Source organism: Hypomesus nipponensis, chromosome 11, assembly GCF_054491055.1.
Source record: "Hypomesus nipponensis isolate SF chromosome 11, ASM5449105v1, whole genome shotgun sequence".
NCBI classification, from domain to species: domain Eukaryota; kingdom Metazoa; phylum Chordata; class Actinopteri; order Osmeriformes; family Osmeridae; genus Hypomesus; species Hypomesus nipponensis.
The window spans coordinates 21,675,323-21,685,000 of record NC_140371.1 but is presented as its reverse complement, the minus strand read 5'-3'; the positions used below and the strand labels follow the sequence as shown (position 1 = coordinate 21,685,000).

Below are 9,678 nucleotides of genomic sequence, written 5' to 3'. Positions count from 1 at the left end.
CGTTCCGAGTGGTGGTCTGGGAAGCTTTCAGCGACCCAGACACAGAGGAGATGAGGAAATGCTGCGTCCCACATGGGGGCTGCCTGGCTGTGGTGAGGCCAGAGAGGAGATGGATGGGGTATTAACTGTGATATTTCAGCGGGCCTGAGAAAGGCCGGGAGAGGGGGAGGACAGCAGCAGATGCTGTAGACTGAAGGTGGAACCTGTGAGATGAAACCCTCTCCATTAAGATGTCCCAACCGCTGTTTGATATATAGCACTGGGCAGCCCTGTTTATGCATCGCTTAGTAGCTGCTGGTTTGAGGGGTTTTGGCGGGAGTGGGCGGGTGACCCTGCCTGTAGAACTTGAGATAAGATAAGAGAAATATCTTTGACTGTCTGCCATTGGCTTTGGATGATACAGTAACTGAGTTTCAAATGTTTTTTAACTGCCGACCATCAGTCTGTTGGATTGTAGACACATTTACTGGTGTGTCCATTCTGGCAACACTCAGCCCAGGGTTGAGGATGCTGTCAATGTTTTAGCGCTCCTCTTTCACAGAACAATCCATGTATGTTGCCTGCTGCTGCGACTGTTCAAATGCACAGTGATCATTGCATCACAAACTGCAACACACATCAGTAACTTTATTAGAAAACTGCAACAGCCTTTATCAAAAAATCGTTTGCAGATTTTACAGAAATCCGACCTTGCTCAGGGATTAAATCTTAAACTCTTGCGAATGTGTCAGTTGTGCTCGTACAAATGTTGTTCATCGTCTCCTACTGAGTCTCACCAGGCCTCTGAGGTGACTGTAAATGCCGTACTTAGTTAATGAGGATCAGACACCACCACTGAGTGAAGGCCCAGGCATCCACTCTGTTGGAATCAGCAGGGAAGGTTGCTGAAATTCCACTTAGATTAGAAAATAAATTGACAGCAAGATTGCATCTGGGTCACGCTTCTTATGAAAACTCAGGCCTGTTTAGCATGGGTAATTCCTTTCTTTTCCCTAAGCGAAGTGAGCAGGAAAGTATATTCAGAGGTTGCCGTCAGTTTCCTGCTAAATGTTGTGTTTTTGAGTGATGCTTAACATGGGATGCCATGAAACGAACAAAAAACGGAATACTTCAACAACAAAACACACACAAAGCTCAACCACCTATTCTGTGTTAAAATCATTCTAAGTAAAGCAGGTAAATTACATTTGTGAGGGTGAGATGCAAGAGCCTGGCATTGTCTCAATCTGATCAGCAGTTTCCCTCTGGTGTTCCCGGCCGTGGCAGGCACAGTTCCAGCCCTGTGACACACACACACACACACACCCAGACCTCCACACACACCCACACCTCCACACACACACACCCAGACCTCCACACACACACAGACCTCCACACCCACACCCACACCCAGACACCACACACACACACACCCAGACCCCACACACACTAGACACACCCAGACCTCCACACACACACAGACCTCCACACACACACAGACCTCCACACACCCACACCCAGACCCCACACACACTAGACACACCCAGACCTCCACACACACCCACACCTCCACACACACACACCCAGAACTCCACACACACACAGACCTCCACACCCACACCCAGACCCCACACACACACACACCCAGACCCCACACACACACACACCCAGACCCCACACACACACACACACACCTCCACGTGACAGAGACCACACCCCTAACCTGCTCTCCCATCCTGTCTGCTGACACATCTGTTCTCACGGCTCATGTCAGTCGCATTCTTGCGTGTGATGTCAACTCCAGAGCCTCCAGCTCGGTGCATCTCCCCAGACCACTGGGAGGGCTGGGGGGTGGGGAGGGCTGGGGGGGTGGGGAGGGCTGGGGGGGGTGGGGAGGTCTGGGGGGGTGGGGAGGGCTGGGGCGGGTGGGGAGGTCTGGGGGGGTGGGGAGGGCTGGGGGGGTGGGGAGGGCTGGGGGGTGGGGAGGTCTGGGGGGGTGGGGAGGGCTGGGGGGGGTGGGGAGGTCTGGGGGGGTGGGGAGGGCTGGGGGGGGTGGGGAGGTCTGGGGGGTGGGGAGGGGTGGGGGGTGGGGAGGGGAGGGGTGGGGGGTGGGGAGGGCTTGAGAGGCCCTGGTCTTCAGGCTAGTCAGACTCCCAGGGGCTTCTGTGTGATAGATCAACTCAAGCTGACAGTGATGCTCCACAGAGAGAGGGGGAGGAGACTCTCTCTGTCTCTCCTCTCCCTCTCTCTCCTGGGAGCAGGAGAGAGCGAGGGGGGGGATCTGAGGGGAGCATGGGCCCTCGGGAGAGAGAAAGGGGTGGGGGAGAGTCTGGTGGAGGGCTGCTCTCTATCTTGGAGAGACCCTGGAGAGACCCTGCTTTCTCTGCACCTGCTGGTGGGGATCTCCTCAGGAGAAGCACCCTGCTCCATTTACACTCCCAAGACTTATGTGCTTACTGTTCAGTTAAATGATGTTCACAGTGCTGCACTGTACTGTGATATACTACACTGGTACACCGGAACCATAGCGACCATGCAGTCCATCATTGGACCGATTATGGGATGGTGTTTTGTCTCTGGCTACTGCAGGAGGATGATGAAGTTGTGCGCTTAATTATGAATCGAGACTGCTTGACTCGGCGTGTTTAACATCGTAGCTGGAACAGTCTAACTCTAGATGAACAAGGATGAGCCCTTGTCTATTAACCCCCAAATAAGAGTTTGTCAGACTGTAAACCAATTTCAAAGGTGATTGGAGTTTGTTTAGCGCATGCTTCACTTGTGTGTGGGCGGAACAGAAGCATGCTTGTGTTCAACCATCTCTTAATGACTTGTTTCTAAACATAATTTTAGCCTTTGACTCAGTCTGAATCCATGCTTGGAGGAAGTGTAATTATCTGCAGAGCTTTCCAGAAATATGGATTTGTGGATAACAATATACCGCGCTGATACTGTATGTTTAAAAATATGGTACTAAACTGTATGTTCTCTGTATATCATGTGATGATAAAATGCACTGTGTTACAGTTATCAATGCTCTACGAAGGGTTTTCTCCTTGTCTTCATCTCTGTCAGACTCGTGTTACTTTTTCAAAAAGCCATCAGGATCAGTCTCTGTCAACTGCCTGTCCCTCAGTCCATTAAAGATGATTGATCTCAGCCAGCTGTTGTCTTTGACTCATCCCTGCCTGCCTCCCCTACATCTCCCTGCCTCCCTTCCTCTGCCTCCCTGCCTCCCTTCCTCAGCCTGCCTGCCTCCCAGCCTGCCTTCCTCCCTGCCTCTGATTCTGCTAGCTTGGGAAATGGAGGGCAGTTGAAGCAAGCCGTGTCACATTAAAAGGATGCGTTTCGCAGATGTGAAGTGCTGCACTTCCTGTGGGTGCTGCACTTCTGTCTCCAGCAGTGCTTCTTGTTTTTCTTTACATCTCTGTCTGAAAGAGCGGCTGGGCAGATGAGCCCTTCTACCTGCTGATTGGCTGGTCTGTGTACAGTACAGGAAGTTTCCATCATTTGTTCCTGAGGATGAACTCACCCCGTTCCAGACTCTTTCTCTGCCCTCCAAAGCCTCTCTTTCTCAGGGGCCACAGAAAGATCCAATCCTCTCTAGAGTACATAATGATGCCAGAGTAACAGGCTTTAACAAACAAAACCATGCTAGACACCCGTCTGTTTGTCCTAACGCCCATCCTGTTCCTCCAGAGAATGTTATCCATTAATGCCTCTTGAGGATTTTCTCAGGACAGTTTGAGTAGGATTTTATGATGTTTCAGTGTGATTGATAACAGACTCTTGGAGGGGCGTCAGGCTTCAGGAGACGGATCATTTGGATTTCTATCTCTCTGCCTTCTCGTGTAAGACGCGTCATCCATCAGACCCATCGCTGCCTTAGCCCGCAGAAATTAAAACCTTTGGGGGCTGGGGGGCTGAGGGCTGGGGGGCGAGGGCCCGGCTAGAACCAGGACACACATCAACAAGGAGCAGAGACAGAATCAGAACACAGATCCACATCTAAACAGAGTCAGGACCGCAGGGACGCAGCCACACTCTGAGGGCTGGGAACACACTTCATAATCTCAGTGTACAGAGCTCACCAGCCGAGGCAGGGATCACCTCAGCATGATAGCACCTTCTGCCCACTCCCTGTGTGTGTGTGTGTGTGTGTGTGCGTATGTGCGTATGTGTGTGCGTGTGTTTGTACGTGTGTGTGTGTTTGGAGGCGTTAATAGATACAAACACAGCTAATTTCCCTCTCAGTCTTTGTCAATATTTACAAGCAGCAGGGGCCCAACACTCTAGTGGCCATAACAAACAGACGTTTCTGAGAAAGCTGAACCGTTACAGTACGTCTGGCCTCTTCTGAGATGTGTCCTGTCTGGCGTACAGGACACACACACAGCCAACACGGAGGAGCATGTGACACACACACGCTGTCACGTGTTCTCTCCTCCCTGGCTCACCAGGGTGTGTGTGTGTGTGTGTTTCAGTTGATGGCTGCATACACAAAGCGGCAGGATCCTTGCTGTTTGACGAGTGCCACACTCTGCTTGGCTGTGACACCGGCAACGCCAAGATCACCTGCGGCTACGATCTCCCGGCTAAATGTGAGTACCGGTTTACGTTAACTGTCACCTCAGTGTTGGACCACCTCATTATGTGGAACCCATACACAAACTCAGGGGGTTTAACTTTCATTTTGCATTATTACACTTTCAGTGCAAATCTGTCCCACACAATGATTGAAAAAGAAGACTTGTGGAAAAAGTGAAGATTTTTTTTTTTTTTATAAAATGATAAAAGTAAAAAACACAAAAATACATTTAAAAACGTTTGGAAAAATAAGATTTTGAATACGATTTGAAAGGTTGAAAATATATTTTGCTAACATATTGGTTTTATTATAAAGGTTTTGAATACAAACGTTTAGGAAGGTTGAATAAATATTTTGGAAAACATAGTTTTAAATGGTTTACTAAAATATATTCTATACAACGTGTAGAGTAGTGTAACATAGTATTAATGGCTACTTTATACTTAAGTATATGTCAGAGCCAATACTTCTTTACTTTAACGAAAAAGTGTAGTCAGAACTTCAACTTTCACCATAGTCTTTTTAAACATGAGTATCTATACTTCTACTTGAGTGAAGGATGTGTGTACTTTTGCCATCTCTGAAGAGAACCACTCCCCCCACAGTGATCTTTGCAGCCTTTTCATAATGTCCACTGTGCCAAAGGAAAACATTTTTCATTATAGTTTATTAGCTTCCAACAGCCATTACTGATTAATGAGTGCAAGTTATTAGGAGGATAATTATTATGAAATGCACTTGTTGTGTGGCTAGTTGAAGGTGCCATCTGCACACAAACAGAGACATTAAGGGAACTATTCATTACTAATTTGATTGATTTTTCATCCATGATTTACTCAATTAACGGGTCACAAAATCCTACTTGTTTGAGTTATGAATATTGTCACTCTGTAAATGACTGGAGGAGGGATCACAGAGGACTCTCTGCTCCTGTCTTCCTCATGGATAAAGAACATGAACACAAACAACGAAAGACCATCAAATCGGCTGTGTGTTTTTGGATGTGACATCCTGTAGGCATTTGTCTTATTTCCACAAGGTTGGCTAAAGAATATGACAGGCCAAGAGATGGGACTGGAATTCTGCGTTAGAGGAATCATTTGTATGCAGTTGCCTCACGTAAAGAGCTGTTTGAACGGATTCAAAATATTTTATATAAAAACGGAAAACGAAAATGTTGTTTGTTACGGTTATGTTAGGTGAGAATCCCTCAGGGGGAACATATTTCTCCTTCAGGGTCTCCTGCTAGCACACTAGAGAGGTAACTTTGGAGTCAGGTGGCTGAGTGGTTAGGGAATTGGGCTAGTAATCATAAGGTTGCTGGTTCAATTTCCGGCCATGCAAAATAACTTTGTGTCTGTGGGCAAGGCACTTTACCCTACTTCCCCCCCTCTTCCTCCTGTACTTACTGTAAGTCACTCTGGATAAGAGCATCTGCTAAATGACTGAATGCAAATGTAACTTTAAATCTTGAGGCAAAATGAGTTTGTTTTAATATGTCTTAAAGATGTCAGTAAAGCCGAGCAGAAAAGCCATGACTCATTCTGTGTGCAGCCTGGTCCGTTGTCATCTGTTTAACAAAAACAGGGTAAACCCTGACAGTTTAATAACCAGCTAGACTTTGTCAAATCTCGACCTGACTTCTGTCCCCAACACTTCGGTGGGACTTCCTGTGTTAGCTGATAACTCCTCTGAGAAAGAGAGGAGTCTGACTTGATTGAACAGTGTCTCGTCACTTCAAAGGGATGTTTCTTTTCTGTCAAGAAACTAGAACACTCTCCCCCCCAAAAAAACATGTTTTATCATCTTATTTCTGCTCTCTTCACTGGGACAATCACTATTGTCACTCATAACTGCTTTGGGAAATTGACAGCCACTTTGACTTTTCTTTGTGATTGGTAGGCTTTGCTCCCCAGCCAATGGGATGGTTGGGTTTGTTGTTTTTCGTTTATCGTACAAGGGAGACATTTGTTTTGCTCAACCCACACAGCCGTTCTTAGGCTGTCACAACTGTATGTTCACATGCTGTCACCTCATCAAATCTTCCGAAAATTAAATCCGCCTTGTAACAAACAAAGTGAAGCCCAAATAATAGCGACACAATTACAAAAGGTTGTGTACTCATCCCTAAGTTACATGACCGTGCACAGGCCTGGAAAGCATGTGATCAAAGCCTGCGAAAGATTGATGTTTGTACAGTTTTCCTTTTTCTTCTTTTACTCACACAATTTTACACAATATTACATCCTCCTCGGGCTAGTGCAAATTAAGATGAATTATTGAGAATGAAGCTAATTTAAAGCCTTGACTTCTCATGTTTTCAACCTCAGGAAATGTATGGCACCCCCCCCCCCCACACACACACACACACACACACTTTTTATTTTATTTTTCCTCTCTCTTTGATGATGTGTCCCTTGTGTATTTTTTGGGAGGATGTTTATTGGTGGTGGATTTGACTAATGATTAAAACTCTGAGGCTAATCAAAGCATACGGGCAGTGTTGAGCGTCAGCCCAGCATTAGACATCATGTTAAAACACACCCAATCTGCTGACTAAACAGGTCCAACACACTCAGAGGCTGTATGGGCCAGAAGGGCCTCATTGCCTTGAACTGTCTGTAAAAGGAACCAACCTACAGCTGCACACATCTACAGCAGACAAATAAGGCCTCGCACTTACGCTCACAAACTGTCTGTTATGCCCACTTATGTTTGGCTTTGGTCCACATGAAAACAAAGGATTATTTTCCATTCCTAGAACACTTCACAATGTCATTCCCCTGCACATGTTGTATTGTTGTTGAAAATTATAACCCTAGGCTAGTTATGACTAACAACGTTCACAATACTCGGTTGGTGAAATCTCAGTGCCAAAGTTAGACAGATTTTAGCAAGATATTAAGATTCATATTCTGCTATTCCTTGCCCCATGTGCTTGCTGGAGATTTAACTAGAACATGTAGGGAGTATGTACTCATTCTACAGACAAGCTGTAAACAGACCGCTAGATTAAACCAAAGCCACATACAGAACGGTAGGACTGAGAGAGATACCAGAGAATTCTCTTTAACCAAATTCATTTAGTTCGATTGATACATGGGATTCCTTTGCCATAGACAGTGGGACTCTGGGTTTCTATGCGTACTACTTGGGGATTTGTATAGCTTACTGGTTAGAGCTCCTCACTGCCCCCCCCCCTCCCCCCCCTCGCCCCTCCCGCATTGTGTTTTGCTTGGGATAAAAGCATCTGTTAAATAAAGACAATAGATTAACTAATTCAGCGGTTTCCTTAAGTTCAGTATTAAAGGGATGCATCGTTTCTTGCTACCTTCCCTGTTGTTGTCAGTGTTGTTGTCAGTGTTGTTGTCAGTGTTGTTGTCAGTGTTGTTGTCAGTGTTGTTGTCAGTGTTGTTGTCAGTGTTGTTGGCAGTGTTGTTGGCAGTGTTGTTGGCAGTGTTGTTGTCAATGTTGTTGTCAGTGTTGTTGTCAGTGTTGTTGTCAGTGTTGTTGTCAGTGTTGTTGTCAGTGTTGTTGTCAGTGTTGTTGTCAGTGTTGTTGTCAGTGTTGTTGTCAGTGTTGTTGTCAGTGTTGTTGTCAGTGTTGTTGTCAGTGTTGTTGTCAATGTTGTTGTCAGTGTTGTTGTCAATGTTGTTGGCAGTGTTGTTGTCAGTGTTGTTGGCAGTGTTGTTGGCAATGTTGTTGGCAGTGTTGTTGTCAGTGTTGTTGTCAGTGTTGTTGTCAGTGTTGTTGTCAATGTTGTTGTCAGTTTTGTTGGCAGTGTTGTTGTCAGTGTTGTTGTCAGTGTTGTTGTCAGTGTTGTTGTCAGTGTTGTTGTCAGTGTTGTTGTCAGTGTTGTTGTCAGTGTTGTTGGCAGTGTTGTTGTCAATGTTGTTGGCAGTGTTGTTGTCAGTGTTGTTGTCAGTGTTGTTGTCAGTGTTGTTGTCAATGTTGTTGTCAGTTTTGTTGGCAGTGTTGTTGGCAGTGTTGTTGTCAGTGTTGTTGTCAGTGTTGTTGGCAGTGTTGTTGGCAGTGTTGTTGTCAGTGTTGTTGTCAGTGTTGTTGGCAGTGTTGTTGGCAGTGTTGTTGGCAGTGTTGTTGGCAGTGTTGTTGTCAGTGTTGTTGTCAGTGTTGTTGTCAGTGTTGTTGTCAGTGTTGTTGTCAGTGTTGTTGTCAGTGTTGTTGTCAATGTTGTTGTCAGTGTTGTTGTCAGTGTTGTTGTCAGTGTTGTTGTCAGTGTCGTTGGCAGTGTCGTTGGCAGTGTCGTTGGCAGTGTCGTTGTCAATGTCGTTGTCAGTGTCGTTGTCAGTGTCGTTGGCAGTGTTGTTGTCAGTGTTGTTGTCAGTGTTGATGTCACGGTATGGGGTGTTTAGGTTTTGTTGAAAACTTTACACACTAATTCTGTCATGAAGGAATGCAGAGAGAACAGGATTATTAAACCTGAATACCTCAGGGCTCAGACAATCACAACCTTCAAGGGCATGCAGTGGCCAATCTGATCTCTCAAGCTAATACAGCAATTGAAGGGGAAGGAAAAAGTGAAACCTTTAAATCATTCCCTCATGCTAATGACAAAAGCCTGATGCCCACAAGGAGAGCCTCTTTTTGCCCCAGGGAAGTCGCTTAAAATAATGATATAAAATCATAGCTTTCTCCTTGTTTGGATGTTTGACGTTCCCAGGCAATGGAAAATGACAAGTCTAAACCTGGTCGTGTCTTTTTTTTTGTTGCCCTGGACAAGAAAATTGCCCTTTATTACATCCCACTAAGAAGTTTAGGCCGTGAATCTCAGTGGCAAATTAGCCTCCCCTTCTAAAGTGCAGGAAAACATGTGGCACTGATTATAATGGTCTGGTCGAGGATTATTAATCAATGACTATAATTATCCACCTACTATAGCGGAAAAGGTCTGAATGAAACTTTGTCTGTTACATCAATCTGTCAAGGAAATTGTCTATTTCTCATGTAACACTTATCTGTTTATAGAGTAATGATCAATCGAACAACAGACATCTGGTTTAACAATTTAGCCAGCCCCTGTATTAATTAAACTTTATATTTTAGTCTGTTGTTGCAATGTTCAAGAGTTACAGGTCACTTGTCTTCAAGTT

The 9,678-nt window shown here is 45.6% G+C and overlaps 1 protein-coding gene across 4 annotated transcripts in view; it reads left to right on the top strand.

Moving 5' to 3' along the window:
- Positions 1–9,678, top strand: part of macrod2 (mono-ADP ribosylhydrolase 2) — a 357,904-nt gene that overhangs the window by 137,286 nt on the left and 210,940 nt on the right. For all 4 annotated transcript variants that reach the window (XM_084667272.1, XM_084667271.1, XM_084667270.1 and 1 more), the window contains exon 5: positions 4,464–4,580. In XM_084667272.1, the coding sequence (XP_084523398.1) occupies positions 4,464–4,580 (117 nt within the window). The remainder of the gene's footprint in view (positions 1–4,463; positions 4,581–9,678) is intronic.